The following is a 19,734-nucleotide window of genomic DNA, read 5'->3' on the forward strand; positions in this document are numbered from 1 at the left end:
TACTATTATATTTGTATTTTTATTTGTATACATATTCTTTTAAAAAAGTTAAAATACAAAAATACACAAAATAAAGAGTGACTTCAAATTTTGCCCGTCAAGGACAGGCACAGAGGTCAACATTGCGGAAGGTCAGGATTCATGGCCCAGGTCCAGGGTAACAGGAACTGGGGTCTTCTGAGACTTTCGAAACTTGCTCTGAAGGAAAACCCTCGGCACACACAGTCCTTCTTTTTTATTCACCGTCTCACGAAACACATATTCATTCACCTCTTCTTCGTAACCTGCGTCCAGAAAGAGCCGCGCCAGGAATTCTGGAAGACAAGCAGATCACCAGTGCTCGCAGTCTGGATGCCACTGCACCCTGAGCAAGTCAGTGTAGCGGGGGGCTGAGAGAACCTCAATGCAAGGGGGTAAGAAGGCTCTGCTCTGGGAGCTGACACACTCCTACATCTGCCTGTCAACAGAAACTCCCAAATCATCACCAAGAGGTTCACCAACCTGTCACACGCTCCTCGACCCATCAGGACTCCCCACGAGCAGCACAGGCCCAGACCCTGCGCTCACAGTGTACGTGTGCTTATACGATATGTGTGTTCATGCAGTGTGCGTGTGGTCACTCAGCGTGTGCTCAGTGTTCATAGTGAGTGTGTGCTCTCAGTGTGTTCGGTGTGTGTGCTCATACTGTGTGTGCTCATAGTGTGTGTGTGGTCAGTGTGTGTGAGCTCAGTGTGTGCGTTCATACAGTGTCCATACAGTGTGTATGTCACTCACTCAGTGTATGCTCAGCGTGTTCATACAGCACATACGTGCGTCCGTAGTGTGTGCACTCGCTCATACAGTGTGGTCAGTGTGTGTGTTCATACAGTGTGTGTGTGCTCACTCATGGTGTGCGTGCTCACTCATACAGTGTTCATACAGCATGTGCTAATACAGTGTGTTCATAGTGTGTTCACTTGTACAGTGTGCTGTGTGTTCACAGTGTGTGTGCTCACTGTGTGCACGCAGTGTGGGTTCACTGTGTGCTCACAGTGTGTGTGCTCAAATAGTCTGTGTGCTCACTCAGTGTGCGTGTGTTCAGCATGTGTGCTCATAGTGTGTTCGGCGTGTGCTCACTCATACAGTGTGCACTCACGCATAGTGTGTTCATACAGTGTGTGCTCACTCACTGATACAGTGTGTGTGTTCACAGTGTGTGTGCTCACTCACTCATAGTGTGCGCGCTCACTCATAGTGTGTATGTGTGCACTCAGTGTGTGCGCTCACTCATACAGTCTGTTCACTCTGTGCGCTGTGTGTGTGTGCATGCACTCATACAGTGTGAGTATGTGTGTGTGTGCGTGCACGCTCCATCTGTTTACATCAAGCACCTCATCCACCCTGACGTGACCAGGGACAGTCAGGCAGCAGGGTGCAGAGAAAAAAACACCTGCCGTGACAGCCTAAGGGACAGCGGACCCAAGCAGTGCATCACTCCACGTGAAGAGAGACAGAAAGGACGGCTACGGGACTCTTGTCAGGGGCACGACTCCAAAGGACGTACTTTGAAGCACTTTGCAGATATTACTACAGCTTCTCAATTATTTATAATTGATTTAATCAGACTTCATGAATCCAAAACATTAAAACACATTTTTAATTTTCACTGTATGTTTTCATGCTTTTGTAGTCTTAATGGTAATCACTAATTTTTAGCTTTATTTTTGAGTTTAAGAGAATATTTCAAGAAGTAACAAATGTAAAAATTAGAGCTTAAGAAGGTAATTATATTACGGTTCATATTACAGGCATACCTCAGAGATACTGTGGGTTCAGTTCACCGCAATAAAGGCGAAAAAAGCAATAAAGTGAGCCTCACAAATTTTCTGGTTCTCTAGTGTATACAAGTTATGTTTACACTATGCTGTGGTCTTTTAAGTGTGCAACAGTGTTGTGTCTAAAAACACCATGTACATACCTTAATTAAAAAATACTTTATCGTTAACCATCATTTGAGTCTTCAGTGAGTCTTAGCAGTAACACTAAAGGTGATCACAGATCACCATAGCAAATATAATTCTAACGAAAAAGTCTGAAATACTGCAAGACATGGAGTGAGAAAATGCTACTGGAAAAATGGTGTCAATAGACTTGCTCAACACAGGGTTGCACAAACCTCCCAACTGTGAAAAACGGAGTATTTGCAAAGCACAGTAACACACGGTACTCCCGTATAAAACAGGCTTAGAACTAATGTTCAGAACACTAAAATCATAGTCAACATTTGTTTTCTTATCAAAAATGACCTTTTCAGGACCCCTCTATCAGCAAGTTTGTGTACTTAAGAAGTCTCAATCACTTTCATAGAAAAGAAGGTCTCTTACCTTTGTGAAACTCAAGTAATGTCAAGGCACTATCCTGTCCTATTTTGCTTGCTTTCTGAGGGAACGAAGTGAAGATTCTGGTTTGCCCTCCCGGCCTTCCCAACACAGCTCCTGGCCTCATCCACATGGCACAGCAGAGCGTTTCCACTGACTCGGTTCACTAACTGGACACCCTCACTAGAGAGCCTGTGAGCTCACAGCTGATGTGGTGAGTGGTGTGTGTGAGGGTTTGGCTCAGGGCCGTGCGGCTGTGTGTGGAGTCCAGTCGCCCCCACCCACGCAGGACCACAGGGACAGTGCAATGAAGGAAACAGAAATCATGACAGATTCCAGCAATCTTACCACCAGTGAAAAAATAGGATCGGGTTCCGTCTTGTCTAACATAGAAGTTTTCTGCAAGTTTGCTCCCGGCTTTAAACCTAAGCATGGCGTGATCATACAGCCCATAGTCGCGAAACAGGACACTTCTGCCTGGTTTTAATACCTATGAAACAGAACAAGCTGCACATAACTCAGGGATCCTGTCAGACAGAACTTACTATAAAATAAACCTGATTATTTTACAGATGAGAATGACTTACATTTGTGACAGTGATGAAAAGCGCCATACTGAAATGCCCGTACTACGAGGGCAAAGGGCCTGCCACGCAAAGGTGTGGTAAGGCCTGGCTGAGTCCCTTGTGCTGGGGGGGTACTTCCTGAGCACTGAGGAGAGCACCCTTGGAGGTCCAGTGTCTCAATTAAAACGCTGAAGACATCAGAGGAAAACAAAAGTACCCTCACTAAACTATTAGCACGTTCTCCCATCATTTTATCAGCCATCTCCTAATCCATGACCCTGTAAGTCAAATTGTTTCTTTAAATATCTCTGTAATCAATACATTTTGGCTTTTTACTGATGTTCTGGCCTTCCTCAGCCTGAGTGTCAGTTCTGGGCTCCTGCACTGCAATTCTGTATGGCTTGCTCACTATGCTAACACCACACTAAGCCCTCTACAGCTGACCAGACATTTTCTCACTAGGTCTTCATACAACTCTGGAGGAAAAGTGTGACTATCCCGAGCCCAAGAGACTGGTAGCAGAAAAAGCAAGTGATGTGGCCACAATCATACAGCAGCTGCTAAACAGCAAAGTCCGAGCTCATACTTGGGTCAGAGGCACGATGAGAGGGTCGGGGATGTCTGTCAGTCCCGGGCAATGATGGGAAGCGGGAGCGTCAGTTCAGTTCCGTCCTCACTCCTGACAAGACCAGAGAGGCTGGGAGGGAGCGGTAACACCACCCATCCTCCCCTGCTGCTGCACTCCTTGCTTTCAGGCGGAGAGCCCTCAGGCCAGGGTGGTGTGTAGAGAAGGGGCAAGTGCCAGGCCCCGGTGGGAGCCCCTTACCACAGCCTTTAGAAACAGCTGTCACAGAGCAGACGTTTCAAAAACTGCAAGGTAAAATCTGCAGAGCACGGTGTAACTGCTCCTCTCCTACAAGGCAAACAGCCACATGCTTTTCAGAATGAAAAGAACAAGGTACTCACTGTGACACTTGCCTTTTAAGTGGGTATTCTTTCAAACTGTGTAACATTACCAAGTGAGAGTGGTCTTCAAAAGGGGGCATTGACTTTACTATGTATATTCTGACTCTTCACATTAGCAAGATAATCTTGAAAACATATGACAAATATTACCTATTACAGTAGATAGCTGCTATCTGAGGTAATTTGATATTTCCTCTTCCTGAATAGAATATGAAAGACTGTCCATAATACTTCCAAGTGTGCTGCAGATTTTCTCACTTAGCAAATTCTTATCAACACTAGCACGCATTTAAAACACTCTCAATAAAGAGCCTCTCGGGTGAAAACATTCTTACTTTGGTCAGAAATGCTAAATTTTAAAATATGACTGACTAAACAATCTGAAAACTTTAACTTGTATGAGACTCACTTATTTTCAGAAAGAAGGGAAGGCCGCATGGGACTCTCGCTCAGGAATCTGGGAACTCCTGATCCATGGGCCAGCTCTTCTGTTAACTGGCTGAATGACCCTAGGCAAGTTATGTCATCCTTCTGAATGTGCTTTCTCATCCGTAAGACAGAAATTACGGTACTAACACCTCCTTTGAGGCAGGACTGTGCCTTTGCTGGGCTTTCTCATCCTCCCAGCAGCTCCAGAAAGATGGCGGGTGAGATCAGTCAGCCCCTCTCTTGGTGAGTGAGGCGCAGGGCACAGGCGATTTGCCTGGGCTTTCAAGGCAAGTCAGTGGCACAGGGAAGACAAAATCCTGTCTTCCAATAACGAACTTAGTTGATTTTTACTTTACCGTTTCATTCCAAAAATGAGGGAACCCAACTTTAAGGTTCCCTTTCAGTTTAAAATTAAGTGGTTTAAAAATTTCCCCAGTGTTAGCATCCTACAGTAATTAGCTCTACCATGAACAGCATGTTTCTGTGGCTGTTCAAACTGGAAAGCTGCCCAAAGGGTGTCTGACTGTCAGAGGCTGAGAGACTGCTTCTTCCGCTAACTTCCTGGTAAAGCACATGATATCCAATTAACGAACCAGTCACCACGTATGGTGGCCTCACACTGCTGCTGTGCACTCGTTCCAGGTCAGGTGAACAAGGAATTCTATTGGGGGCTAAAACAGGAGGAGGCTGAAATGGAACTAATCAGCATAAGAAAGGTTACAACAGAGGCCAGGTGTGGACTGAGACAGCTCAGGTCAGTGTTTTTAGTTTTAACATAACATTTCATTATTACTAAAATACACACAATATGCTATATCTTTTCATTTAAATCAAGAAGAGGGATATCCTCATTAATACTTGGCTTCGTTGGACTTTATTATAATCTAATAGTGTCTCATTAAGGTTTTATTTTCCATTTCCTGGGTTATCATATGTTAACTTACTATCTATATATATTCTCATCTATAAAAAGAGGGGTTTTCCATTGTCATTCTTACTGTTACCCAAGAATTCTTTATAAATTCTGAAATACTAATCTTTGTCAGTTGAATAGTTGTTTGGTTTTTTTTTTTTGCCACAGCGAGTGGCATGTGGGATCTTAGTTCCCCACACAGAGGACCAGGGATCAAACCCATGCCCCTCTGCAGTGGAAGTGAGGAGTCTTAATCACTGGACCACCAGGGAAGGCTCTCAGTTGAGTAGATTTTAAGTTACTTTTCCCACCTGGTCTCTCTAATGTCTTTGTATCATCTTAATTGTTTGAAGAAAACAAACTCCTAATTTTATTATATCATCTTCATGCATAGAATGCTTTTCAGTCTTTGAGAAAATTTTCCCCACTCTGAAGTCAAAGATGTTTTCCTACAGTCTCTTTTGAAAGGCTTACACTTTTGTCTTTTCCAGTTAAGTCTTTAAACCTACCTTTAAATCCATACATAATAACTTTTGTGTAAGGATGTGAAGCAGAAAACAATTTTGGATTTTCCCCACACGGACCACCAATGGTCCCAGAATCACTTCCTGAGCAGTCCTTTCCCCAGTGATCTTCCAATGTCACCTCTATCGACTATCAAATTTCCATACACACATGGACCTACTTCTAAGCTATCATATTCCATTTGTCAATTTTTCTGTTCCTCTGCAAATACCATCTGTCTTAATAACTGTAGCTGTAATAAACCTTTATACCTGGTACGGTATAAATCTCCCCATCTCCTTCTTCAGGAATGTTTTGACTCTTTATTCCTTCATATAAATTTAGAACCAACTTGTCAATTTCCCCCCCAAAAATAAAAAGTCTACCAAAAACCTCGAACTTAAACAAAAGGGTAAAATATAATATGAAGTGGAACAGATTACACAGTGCATGTTACTTTTTAAAATAAAGTATACAATTCTGTGGCACTGAGTACATTCATCTTATATCTGTGTAATTCTTTAATATTAATAGTCTTTAATATTTTCTCATTAGACAATTACACTACTTGAAGACAATGTTTTCTTTCTTTCTCGTTCTTTTCTCTGCTGCTTTCCAGCTGACTGGGGCCTCCAGCACAATGATGAACAGTACCGACAGTGGCCACTGTCATCCCCACGAAGTCCCAGACATTCCTGACTCCTGTCTCCCGCTCCTTCCTAGTCCCTGGAACCTTCATCAGTGAAATCACTCGTATCCTGAATGCTCGCTTCACATTCCAGTGCTAACAACCTGACTGGCTCCTGAGGACATGGTTTTCCCTGCCACCTCTCAAGCAGGCAGTGTTTTCTCCCATGGCCCTAGTACCACCGAGTGTAGGGATGGGGCAGGGTCCTCCTTGCCCCCACTGCTCCTTTCTGTGCATCCCCCCTTCTCCCCTCAAGTTTCAGCTCTGAACCTCCTGTCATCAGATCATACCACCACCCACTACCCCGTATTACTGCTGTTGTGTGAGTCACTAAGTCGTATCCGACTCTTTGTGACACTATGGCCTGCCAGGCTCCTCTGCCCATGGGATTTCCCAGGTGAGAGTACTGGAGTTGTTTGCCTAATTCCTGCTCCAGGAGATGTTCCCAACCCAGATGTGGGATCGAACCCATGTCTCCTGCACTGGCAGATGGATTCTTTACCACTGAGCCACGAGGGCATCTATTAGTTCCAGGGTCATTTCCCTTGATTTCAAGATGAATGTGTCTTCTGGTTTATGCTCTTATCCATACACTACTCCAATTAACTCCAATTAATTTCAACATACACAGGAATTACCCTTCCAAACATGCTGGATTCAATGGTTTGAGCTTCTCTCTCTCAAAGACTTTGTCCTTCGCCCTACCTTAGTCACTCACTGCCACAGTGATGCTCTGAAGTCTCACCCACACTGTGAAGGCGATACTTTCAATGTCACACAAGTCACCCTCTGACCGCTCCCATAGTTTCCCAGCTGTCCAACGCTCCAGCTTTCTCAATCCTTCACTTTCACCTGAACCATCAAAGGGAAGATGATGAGGTGGCCTGTCTCGAGTCCCCTGACTTGGAAGTGCGACTCCACTCCCCGAGTGCCGCAGCAGCCTGCTGGTGGCCGCAGCAGCTTGGGTCCTAACGGCAACGATGGGAGAGACAGCAGTGACCACGCTGCCTTTTAAGAGCACTCGCCACTACTAGGTACTGCCCCAGGCATGGAGAACACACCTCAGATAGCCTACCCCAAACCCAACATCTAGGAACCATTATCTCAACACTCCACAGGGAATGAAACGGAGGCTCAGAGAAGTAAAGGAAGCGGCCTACATCGGGAAGTAAGGTTTAACTCGAGCACGCTGTGTGCTCCTGTGTGGGGGCCCCTGCTCCCTCTCGCTTTACCGCAGGGCTCCACAGATCCCAGGCAGGGCTCCACAGATCCCAGGCAGCTGCTCCAAGGCCGGCCAAGCTCTGAAGGGCAGCCATGGCCCCTAAGCCAATCAGAATTTAAGGTGGATGTTTCACGCAGCAGAACTTCTTTTCATACACTGACTACACAGCCCACCTTGTAAGAACAGGGAGACTGTGAATTAAGACGGCACGTGAGCCTCAGAGGGAAGGTAAGTGAAAAGTCAGGATGTCGAACCCTCAAAATGCAGGCTCGCAATCACTAACCTTGTAAACGTTTTGTAAGACAAGGTGCATCTTATCAGGGTGAACTGCAGAGAGCACAAATATCAGTGTGACAGCATCCACAGACTCTGGGGGCACGTGCTCCAGAAGGTCATCTTTGGTCAGATCACACTGGAACACCTTGCATCTTTCTGTGTCATAAAGAGGATTTTGCTAGAGAGAAAAACACAAAATACCTTCAATGCAACATCCCTGCGGATGCACACAGAAAAGCACAGCACACGTGGAGATGCCACTTCCATGTGTGCACTGCTGCACACAACTCAGCCACCACTGCTGCTGGGCAGACAGACTAACAGGTCATTTTGACATTAAAGCATGTAATATTCAATACTGCCACAAGGGGCAAGATCTCATTTTAACAAATAATTTTGTTCTTTTAAAATTTTTTCATTTTATATTGGAGTATAGTTGATTAACAGCGCTGCCTTAGTTTCAGGTGTAGAGTCATTCAGTTACACATATACATGCATCTTCTCTTTCAAATTCTTTTCCCATTTATGTTATTAGAGTATTGAGCTGAGTTCCCTGTGCTATACAGTAGGTCCTTATTGATGACCTCTTTTAAACACATCAACAAATTATTTTTAACTGCGTATACAGTCTATCACATATTCCAAACTGAGCATTTAGAAGCATGTAACTCCAGAGGAATGATAAATCAAACCCTGCCTCTGCTCCCTTAACCCTCCTCTGACTCATCCACTATAACCCTGAATCCTATGAGAGGTCCTTCCGGCTCCCTTTACTGAGATGCTCCCACCCTTCTTCTGGGTATGGTGGTTGCTTGATGCAACAAGCTAAGAAAACTTTTTTTAAACTACAAGTGTGTTCCTGGTACATTCTGGTAACAGGTTTCAACACATATATAACAGCATTAAGGAGAAAAATAATAAACTTTTCTTTAATGTAAGGACCTTAATAAGCAGATACATAAAGTTATAGGATGGGTCAGTTCTACCTACAACTCTGCTTATATACTGGAGTTTATTACAATCTCAACCGAATCCTCAGATTTCTAGAAATTTGATAAGGTGAATTTTATTCATCTAGAAGTGAAAACCTTTAGGAACAGCCAAGACAATTTTTAGATGAAAAACAATGGAGGAAGAGGCATACTACAGGACATCAAAACACATTACAAAATGTAGTGCTAAACAGTGTGGTTTGAGAATGGGGACCAACGGATGGGTGAGACAAGAGTGTCCCCACACAGACCCATGTATTTAGAGGGATCAGTAGTGTATATGATAGAAGACAGGTGACCAAAATGACATTAAATTTTTTAAAAAGATAGAGAACGAAGGTTACGATTATCAGGAATGGAAAATGAACTTCTCCCTCAATTCCCTGTTTGAACAGTTAGCTCTATCCACTTGTATTAAAGGACAGCAGACCACTAGGAGAAATAAAAGAATGCCAGCTCCAGTGCAGAGGTGGAGAGACGGAGAGTCTATCCTAACACGGCCATGAGCGGGACAGACAGCAACTTCATGTGAACCCACGAGAGAGCAGAGGTCAAAGAACCACCGGCCACCCGCAGATGTGGAGAGGGAGAGGCGCCTTCAGGGAGACGCAGGACCCACGCGTTTGCTTACCTGAGGCCTCCAGAAAACTAGAAACGTGACGAACAGCATGAAGCTCCCGGGGCTGAAGCCATCGGGATGCCCACACCCTAGCAGGTGTTTCCACCAGGGACTTCACTTAGGCTCTCACAAAAAGAACGGGGCTCTTTCTGGGGCTGGACCTTCTCAGCTCCTTTAAGGGAGAAAAGGTTTCACATGCAGGGGAAAAGTCATCTGGGCCTTGGGTCCTTGGGGCACTGGTGGAATATCACTGCCCTTGGGGAGGACTGCTCTGCCCAAACTTTGTCTCCATCTGCAGAGAATGGCCTCATGACCACGGAGTATGACAGAGGAGGGGAGGGGATGAGAAAGAAAAGCTCTACTCCTGGAGAAACAGAAACACTTGTGGGAAAGCTACAAGAGACAGACTCTTCATGGGGAACAGCACAAAGGAAAGACCCAAAGCCAACAGGAGCAACAAAGTCACCAGGGTTTGAAGTCTCACGGGCCCACAGCAACAACAAACCTCATAGGTAACTATAGCAACAACAGACTTTAACACAGAGCACAACTCCAGTCTAGATTATTACAAATCCTTATTACCTATCCACTGCCCTGTATAACTCTCAACAGAAGAAGAACAAGGCACACCATAAGGCAAGAAAAAACACGGTGTGAGGAGACAACCATGAAACCCAGACTTGAATACGACACAGACGCTGGAACTACAGGTCTGGACACTAAAAAACAAAAAAATTATGATTAACGTATTACAGGCTTTAATGAAAAAGGCGGACAATATTCAAGATCAGATAGGTAATTTCAGAGATATAGAAACTGCAAATCAATGGGAGATGCTAAAAATCAAAAACATAGTAACAGAAATGAAAACTGCTTCTGACAGGCTCATCAATAGGAATGCTTCCTGCCTAAAAGCAATCAGTGAACTTGATGATAAGACAACAGAAAGTACACAAACTGAAAATGCAAAGGGCAAAAAAGTTAAAAACAAACAAACAAAAAGCCAGCATCCAAGAGCTGTGAAACAACAGCAAAGGGTATAACAGAGAGAGAACCGGAATCCTCGGAGAAAACAAGAGCTCAAGAAATACTCGAGAAATAATGGTCAAACTTTTCCAGATTAATTAAAAATCCTCTAACCAAAATTATAAAAAGCATATCTCTGTGATTATAGAACTCCAAAGACATAAAACCTTAGTACCTCAAAAGGAAATGATTATTCATTTGATGTGATCACTTAAATTCTATAATAAAACAATACCATAAAACAATGCCTAATAAGCTGGAAGAAATGTTTGCAACAGATATAACGGAATATATCCGCAAAATAAGAAACAAAATGACAGAAAAACAGACAAAGGTATGAACAGACAATTCATACTACGGTAAAAGCCCAATGTGGGTGAGGGTTTTGTTTACTACTCCATCCCAATGCTTAGAACAGTGATTGGCCTACACTACGCTCCTGCCAGCAAATTTGGAAAACTCAGCAGTGGCCACAGGACTGGAAAAGGTCAGTTTTCATTCCAATCCCAAAGAAAGGCAATGCCAAAGAATGCTCAAACTACTGCACAATTGCACTCATCTCACACGCTAGTAAAGAGATGCTCAAAATTCTCCAAGCCAGGCTTCAGCAATACATGAACCATGAAACTTCCAGATGTTCAAGCTGGTTTTAGAAGAGGCAGAGGAAACAGAGATCAAATTGCCAACATCCGCTAGATCATGGAAAAAGCAAGAGAGTTCCATAAAAACATCTATTTCTGCTTTATTGACTATGCCAAAGCCTTTGACTGTGTGGATCACAAGAAACTGTGGAAAATTCTGAAAGAGATGGGAATACCAGACCACCCGACCTGCCTCTTGAGAAACCTGTATGCAGGTCAGGAAGCAACAGTTAGAACTGGACATGGAACAACAGACTGGTTCCAAATAGGAAAAGAAGTACATCAAGGCTGTATATTGTCACCCTGCTTATTTAACTTCTAGGCAGAGTACATCATGAAACGCTGGGCTGGAAGAAGCACAAGCTGGAATCATTGCCGGGAGAAATATCAATAACCTCAGACATGCAGGTGACACCACCCTTATGGCAGAAAGTGAAGAGGAACTAAAAAGCCTCTCAATGAAAGTAAAGAGGAGAGTGAAAACGTTGGCTTAAAGCTCAACATTCAGAAAACGAAGATCATGGCATCTGGGTCCCATCGCTTCATGGGAAATAGATGGGGAAACAGTGCAAACAGTGTCAGACTTTATCTTTTTGGGCTCCAAAATCACTGCAGATGGTGATTGCAGCCATGAAATTAAAAGACACTTGCTCCTTGGAAGAAAAGTTTTGACCAACCTAGATAGCAAATTCAAAGGCAGAGACATTACTTTGCCAACAAAGGTCCGTCTAGTCAAGGTTATGGTTTTTCCTGTGGTCATGTATGGATGTGAGAGTTGGACTGTGAAGAAAGCTGAGTGCCGAAGAATTGATGCTTTTGAACTGTGGTGTTGGAGAAGACTCTTGAGAGTCCCTTGGACTGCAAGGAGATCCAACCAGTCCATTCTGAAGGAGATCAGCCCTGGGATTTCTTTGGAAGGAATGATGCTAAAGCTGAAACTCCAGTACTTTGGCCACCTCATGGCCTATAAGATTGGGAGATACAGAAAAGACTGACGGTGGGACTTCCCAGGTGGCCCAGGAGGTAAGATTCTGTGCTTTCAATGCATGGGGGCGTGGGTTTGATCCCTGATTGAGGAACTAAGATCCCACTCGCTATACAGTGCTGCCAAAAAAAGGACTGATGTTAAATGTTGATGGCATAGAGGAAAATAATATCTTTATATTATTGGTGAAATTATAAATTGATATAATTTTCTGGATGGACAGCTGGCATTATCTATTTAAATTTTAATGTGTATGCTTCCTCCAAGGAATTCCATTTCTTCTATTAGTCACCACAGAGACTTGTACACGTGTTTGGGGCATGCGTATAATTCTGATTACATCAATCCGACTTGTGGGAGCAAAAAATTAGAAGCAATTTGAACAATCATCAACAAGGCAATTGTTACTATATGGCACATCCTTTCTGTGAAATACTACAAGAGGTAAATGTAATGCGGCAGACCTACATATACTGGGATGAAAATACTCGGCAAGATACAATGCAGAGCAAAGAAGGTAGGTTATAGCACAATGTGCTATCACTATTAATAAAGTCTAGGTGCTAAAACTGTGAAAGGTTGATGGGAAACAGATATCTGCATGTTGCCAAAGCAACCCTCACACATCTGTCAATGACAAAAGGAGACACCTGTGCAACAGAGCAATTAGGGAGTCTCCTTAGACCCAGTGCCCAACTAGCATCACCTACAGTGAGATTAGATCACTGCCTCCTGACAGGGTGCAGTATGGAAGCTACATCATCACCCGCTAAAGTATTTCTGCTCAAAATATTTTACCTGATTTAACTTCTGGTTTACAGAAAACACAAGGCATAAAGCAACAAGTTAAACAATGACAGACAGAAATAATCAGCCATACTGGAACGTGCGACCTCGTTACATAAAATTGCTTGCTCTCCCAAAACTCGATGTCACCGGGGAAAAAGTCAAAGGGAAGGGCAGGAATGTTTTAGGCTAAGAAGATTTAAGGTACATAATAAAGTGTAAGCTGCAGCCCTTAACTAAATACAACTATAAATGGCACTATAAAAGTTTATGAAGCAAAAGCAGCAAAATGCTGCCAATCATTAAATCTGGACACAAGTTTATGGACGTTGTCTGGTATTTCTTTCTACTTTTCTAAATAATGCTCTGTTTCTCTATGTATCATACATGCACATACACAGGAAAACTACATTTACAGTGATCACAGCCGGTCCTTCAGGAAGAGGACCGGAACTGGGAAAATGGGTGTAGAAGTCAGGTCCAACAAGTCTAGGAAAATAGAGACATAATAACACACGGATGGTGCACCAACCTTGACATATTCAACAGCTCTTGGAGAAAAATCACAGGCATAGGCAAAGATACCTGGATCTTCTTCTAAAAGTGGGAATAAACAGTTCCCAACCCCACAGCCAGCTTCAAGAATAGTCAATTTCTGATCTTCAAACTGAGGAAAGAGAACCCAAAGTTACAGTACACAACATCCCACCTAATGAAGAAACAAACTAAAAGGTCCAGAACATGAAACAAGGTCTCTGCCCCCATGGAGTGGACAATTAACCAGTGAAGGGATAACCCAAAGCAACTGATGCCTCATCTGTTGTCCAACACTGGGTAATCTGGTGTGGAGAAAACAACAGCGTAATGGCTAACACAACAGGCTCTGAGGTTAAACTGCCTGCACCCAAATCTGAACTTTTCCCCTCACCCTGCGTTCCGTCACTGAACAAGTCACTCACACAGCTTTGTCCCTCAGTTTCATCAGCAAGTGGGAATAACCCTAACGCTAAACTTCAACATGTTACTTTAAGGTTTAAATTACAGAACACTACTGTTAAGTTCATGTGAAGGGCTGTGGTGAAGCATTCATCTCCATTATCATTATGAACCTGTCACTGAAATCATTCAGTGTGAACTCAATATTTACAATTTTCAGATTCGCTTTAAAGAAACAGAAAATGCCCACTCAAGTCCTCTCTCCTCTGTATTTTACAACTCAGCAACTGCTAAAACTATTTGAGACAGTGTATATCTAAGCTACAAAAATTCATGAAGCCTTTGACAGGTTTCGTAAATTTTCTACCTCACACTCGCCCTGGGAATCCAATAAAACACCCCTCTTCTACACATTTTAAATGAAGAATCGCTCGAACAAGGTGCAGTATTAGTTTACCTCTCTACATGATCTGAGCTCCTCAAACTCTCTGGTGGTCCAGTGTCTATCTTTGAAGAAATTAGTGCTGTTTCTTTTGTAAAAAAGGTCCCAGTTCTTCTGAGCCTCTTTTTCCAGTTTCTGCTGTTTAAAATCAGACACTAAAGCTTGGTCTCTCTTCAGTTTCTCCTCTTCTTCAGAGCTGAGAATCCTTGTCTGCAGCCCTCTCCTTTGCAAAGCAGCCATCTCCTACGTGGATGGTCATATGTTGTACATTTAACACTGCTGGAGATGGCCCATTCCTCAACAACCTGAGGACTTCAAGTGGATACCACAGACACAGGCAGGGTCCTCTCAGATGTGGTCCCTCAGGCTGGGTTCAAGCCTGAAGCAGCCATCGGATACTTCGCAGGAAAGAAAAAAAAAAAAAGACATTCCGGTGGGGGGTTCTAGAACAGGTTTTTTTTTTAAGATGCTCAGTTAGCGGTTCTTGATTAGTTCTTTCACTTAACATTTCAATTCCGCAAACATTTACTAGATGCTGACCCTACACAAAGCCCTACCCCACTACAGAAGAGGTCACAAAGAGCAAGACACAGACCCCCGCCTGCAGGGGGCTGACATCCAGCGGCCAGGGCTCTCACGCACAGAAAGGCTTAATTCCAACCCGAACAGTCAGTAAGCCGCTTTCAGCCAGGAAAAAAAGTCACTCTCAAGAACTGACTGAGAAACCTTACGGTTCCTCAGGGTTCGGTGTCCGTGAAACGGGGGTGTCTTTAAAAACAACCACGACGGCTGTCCAAGCCCCAGGCGGTCGGTCACCGTCGCCAAGGACGCGAGAGACGGCGTTTTTCGGGGAAAACGGAGCTACTACGCCCGGGTGGCCTGAGTCTGTCTCATGAACCCCAGGGCGCGTCCCTTTCGGGAACTGAGGCCCTCGCGCCGCCCTGGGCGCGCGAAAGGGACGAAAAAGAGGCTCAGGGACGCGGAGAGTGGGGCCGCCAGGACCCTGCGGATGAGCCGGGCCGCCCAGCCGCGAGGGGCGGCGGCGACCCGCGTGAGCCTAGTCCACCGCGCGCCGGGCGCCCCAGTCAGCAGTTCCTAGGTTCCCCTGAAGGGTGGGGCCGGGCGCGCTGAGCCCCCAGCCAGGCGCAGCCTCAGAAGCAGAACTTGGGAGCCACCGCGGGGAAAAAAAAAAAAACAACAAAACCCTTCGTCTGGCCAACACCCACCCCCGCCCCGCAGAGAGACCTCGAATCCGGATTCTCCCGGCGGAGAAGACCTTCGGCCATGGCACCGCCCCCTCTACTTCCGCTGCGGGCCCGGACGTCCCTCCTCGGCGCCGGAAGTTCCGCCGTCGGGTCTCCTCGGAGTCGTCCCCCGCCCAGACGCGCAGGCCCGAGCTCGTTTCCGGCCTGCGCGGGTGGGCGCCGGCTCGGCTCCCCGCGCGCCCCGGAGCGCTGTCCCGGGAGCGCGGCTCCTCCGGACGCCGGCGCCGGCGGCTCGGGCCGGGGCCGCGCCAGGAGGGCGCCCGGGCGGGCGCGAGGCCCGTGCGGGGCCATGAACGGGACGGCCAACCCGCTGCTGGACCGCGAGGAGCACTGCCTGCGGCTCGGGGAGAGCTTCGAGAAGCGGCCGCGGGCCTCCTTCCACACCATCCGCTGTGAGTCCGCCCCCCGGTCGCCCTCTGCCCCGGAGAAGGCCAGGGGGCCTTGCCGGCGTTCCCTCCCTCGGGGGACCTCGGGTTTTTCCTTTGGTTTTTTTCCCAGCTCCCTCTTCTCAGACCAGACCCTTCCCTCAGCTCCCAGGATTCTCCGCTTTGCGCTACCAAATGCTTCTCCCGAAGGTCATTGGACCCTCTTGCGCCCCGAACCTCCACGTCCCCCTGTTACTACCGAAGGGCTGCGACCCCATCAGTTTCCAGCTTCTTTGTATTCCAGCCTCTCCTCACCCCCACCGCCCCCCACACACCCAGATCCCCGCGCTTCAGGAGCTCTTCTCGTTTCCTCGGGATTGGCATCCTCCACCTTCCCCTCTTATTACCGAAGGGCTGCGACCCCACATCAGTTTCCAGCTTCTTTGTATTCCAGCCTCCCCCTCCCCCTCGATCCACACCCCTATCCCCACTGGGCATCTCCACGCTTCAGGAGCTCTTCTCGTTTTCCTCGGCGTTGGCCTCCACTCCCTCCTGTTCCATTCCCTTCCGGCCTTCTTTGCTTTTCTTTCCTTGCCCCCTTGGGTTCTGGCCTCCGCGACGCCCGGCTGCAGCCCCAGAGCCCGCAGCTCTGCGCCCCGTCCGCCTTCTTTTCCTCCATATATCTGTGCCAGCTTGTCTCGCGCTTTGATGTCTTTTTGAGGTCACCAGACTACCCCTCACTTTTTCTCCAGACCCAGTCCCTTGTGGGTGGAAAGTAAAATTAGGATTGGAGAGCCAGGAATAAGTTAGAGCTTGATCTATGTTTGGAAGCAAAAGCCAGCAGGCATAAGGAGTGTGCAGATAGTCATTATGCTGGACCTCTTTTTTTCTCCATGATTACAGACTCTGTTGAGGGAGGGCCTTTCCACTGTGTATCCTGGGTGAAGAATTGGCCGCCAGAGCATCCCACTATGATTCACAGACTCCTGGTTTCGCGTCCCGGTAGCCCCAGTACTGGTTAAGACTTGTTTTTGTCCGAGGAGTTCTTAGATGTGACTCAACACCTTGAAACAGGCGTAGTAGATGGTGAACTTCTGTCTTCCTGTGGTCACTTGCCAGGCCATTACTCTGCTTCCTGCTGACGGCAGATCAGCCCTCTGAAGGGCTGGGTTTTGGGAATGTGAGAAGAGCAGCATCATTTCCTGAACAGTTTACTAAGTTGATGTTGTAGCAGAATGAAGGGCAACGTGCAGTTTAAATAAGACACTTGACAGAAGTACCTGGCCTGCAGTCTGAGGCAGGTTTGTGTTAAAAGACAGTAAGATGGCTGTTCATGCTGTGCCTTAACTGCAATTCAGAAACATGGGCAGGATTAACCTTTGGAAGTACAGTGCAACCTTCTGCTCCAGATATCTGTAGGAATATTCTTGTTAAAGCTATGGAACTTGAGTGTGGCAAATCCTAACTTTGACAGTTCTTATCAAAATGCTGTGACCTTTCATGTTTCATATTGTGTTTTACAATCACAGGGTTTTAAAAACATACTCTGTTGCTTTTCATCCGTATAATAACCCTAATAAAACACCTCATTGTAGGTAATAAGGCATGAATTTTCATCTGTCACTTAGGGGAAGGGAGTATCTGCTTAATGGAAAGTTACATAAATTCTAGCCTTTTTCCTTCAGAATTATCCAGTGGGGATAAGAGGGAAAGTATATGGAGGTATAGATGAAACTATATTGCCCCAGAACTGGTAATGAAGCTGGGTGATGGTATTCAGGACTCATTATAGTATTCTCTTTGCTGTTGTATATGAGAAATTTTCCACAGTGAGATAACATTTTAAGAAATTCTAAGTGGTTTGTATTTTCTTTTATCTGAGTTATAAAAAATTTCCATTCTTACATGTGAATGCCGTGCAAGCACTTAATACAAGTAACCTGGTGGATAAATGCTTTTTTTCCTTTCCCTTTAGATGACTTTAAGCCGGCGTCTATAGACACTTCCTGTGAAGGAGAGCTTCAGGTCGGCAAAGGAGATGAAGTCACAATTACGCTGCCACATATCCCTGTAGGTTTTATTACATTGTTGTTGTTGTTGTATAATGTGGAATCACAGTGAATCCTCATATTGTTATTGCAATTTGATTTCCTCCTTTTTAAAAACTTCTAGATTTCTGAAGTGCCAGCATGAGAAAAGGAACTATGGGGGTCAGATGGGATGGAATTCATGCTTCCCAGGCTCCTGAGTAAAAAAAATTCTTTGTCATTTTTCCCAAACTCCCTTTCCCCATTTGTTCCTAAGAAGGCAAGGTGGAACCTGGCTCCTCCTTTAGACATATGTAGCCTCTCCCAACAGCTGCAGAGAAAGAGGCCCAAGTGCTCTATGGGTATAAAACAGCAACGGCTTAGGGGCGTGGAGAGGCAGGGGCGGGATCAGCATGGTTCATGAATCTGGCAGGGGGTGATGTGCAGGCTGGTGGTTTCAGGCAGGACCTAGGTTCAGAGCCGCAGGTTAAAAGCTGAGTGGAGAACCCTCGCAGAGAGACACTGCTGAAGTCTTATCAAGGCACCACTCTGATCGCAAGGATCAGACAGAATAGTCTTAATGAACACGTGCATGTCCCAGGCCTGTCCTGGAACATGATAAGCTCTTGGTAACCAGTGAGAGAATGAAAAGGCTCTGGACAGAGAGCCTTGGGAAGCGTTGTGCTGACAAAAAACTGTCTGCCAGTTCAAACAGCTCTCATTAGTTGTTGCCTTTGGCAGGTTACATCATCTCCCTTTGGACCTTAGTTTCCCAAATGTAAAATAAAGAGGTTAGATAAATGATCCCTAGGGTCCCTTCCAGCTCTTAATTTTTACTGTATGAACCAGGAGTCAAGGAGCCAACCAATTTCTGATTCCATCCAGGGGATTTAACGATACATTCGGCAAATACTAACATCTACCCACGGTGGTGCTGGCTCATTACTAGGTACTGAGAATATAGTCTTGAAGAAAACAAGCGTGTTTCTCGTCCTTAGGGAGTTTAAATAACTGCTGGAAAACGTAGCACTTACTTTAGAAAGTCTAGGGAGACTTGCGTGAGGAAGTGATCTTTGAACAGATTTGAAGGTTGACTAATTGAGAGGGAGGGAGGGATTGGGATGTTGTGGACAGAATCCTTGTTAAATCCCTGCAAGACAGAACTTGCGGTTCTGAGAGAGGACTGGTGCCTTCTTCTCTGGAACCTGCAGAGCCCGGGGTGAAAGAAGCCGGGTGCAGTGGAGGGGCCAGGTGGCTGGTTTGAAGGGTTTCTGCTTGGGCCTTACGCACTGGGCAGTCATGGAAGGCCTTAGGCAGGTTAGTGGCTTGAGGAACTTGAACTAGCCAGAACGGTGAGCTTGGAGAAGGTGTGTAGTTACTTAGCATGAAGGGGAAGCCCGAACTCTCCAATTACAAGGAAATGCAGAGATCGCTCTATTGCTCATAGTGAGAGCTCTGCTCAGTGTCAGACAGGAACGCATCATTTGTGTTTCTCAGTTCACACTTTACTATTATTTGTAACATTTCCCAAATCTCTGGAAAATGTACAGTAACTTAAAAATTCTATATTTATTTCTTGATTACTTAGAGCTGGTTGCACAGTTATAGATTCTTGCTATATTATTTCCTCTTTAACTCCTAGCTTCCCAAGCAAAAATAAAATGCAAATCAGCTTATTCTATTTCTTAAAAAAAAAAAAAAAATTTATTTATTTGACTGTGCTGAGTCT

General features: G+C 45.4%; 2 protein-coding genes across 4 annotated transcripts in view; one reads left to right on the plus strand and one right to left on the minus strand.

The window, feature by feature from the left end:
* Positions 1-15,683, minus strand: METTL6 (methyltransferase 6, tRNA N3-cytidine). Of its 3 annotated transcripts, XM_069568602.1 has the most exons (6): positions 15,594-15,683; positions 14,364-14,746; positions 13,503-13,637; positions 7,929-8,099; positions 2,706-2,847; positions 1-314 (listed from the first exon to the last, which is right to left on the minus strand). In XM_069568602.1, the coding sequence occupies exons 2-6, from the start codon at positions 14,586-14,588 to the stop codon at positions 133-135; spliced, it is 855 nt and encodes a 284-aa protein (XP_069424703.1). In that variant the 5' UTR covers positions 14,589-14,746; positions 15,594-15,683; the 3' UTR covers positions 1-132. The 3 variants fall into 3 exon arrangements, with proteins under 3 accessions (XP_069424703.1, XP_069424712.1, XP_069424706.1); XM_069568611.1 differs by lacking the exon at positions 13,503-13,637; XM_069568605.1 differs by lacking the exon at positions 13,503-13,637 and having other exon boundaries at positions 14,364-15,665.
* The window catches only part of EAF1 (ELL associated factor 1), a 13,971-nt gene continuing 9,869 nt past the window's right edge, over positions 15,633-19,734 (plus strand). Inside the window, exons 1-2 of the mRNA XM_069568593.1 lie at positions 15,633-16,005; positions 17,954-18,048. Coding sequence (XP_069424694.1) covers positions 15,633-16,005; positions 17,954-18,048 — 468 coding nt within the window. The remainder of the gene's footprint in view (positions 16,006-17,953; positions 18,049-19,734) is intronic.

This window comes from Ovis canadensis, chromosome 1 (assembly GCF_042477335.2).
Source record: "Ovis canadensis isolate MfBH-ARS-UI-01 breed Bighorn chromosome 1, ARS-UI_OviCan_v2, whole genome shotgun sequence".
Taxonomy (NCBI): Eukaryota; Metazoa; Chordata; class Mammalia; order Artiodactyla; family Bovidae; genus Ovis; species Ovis canadensis.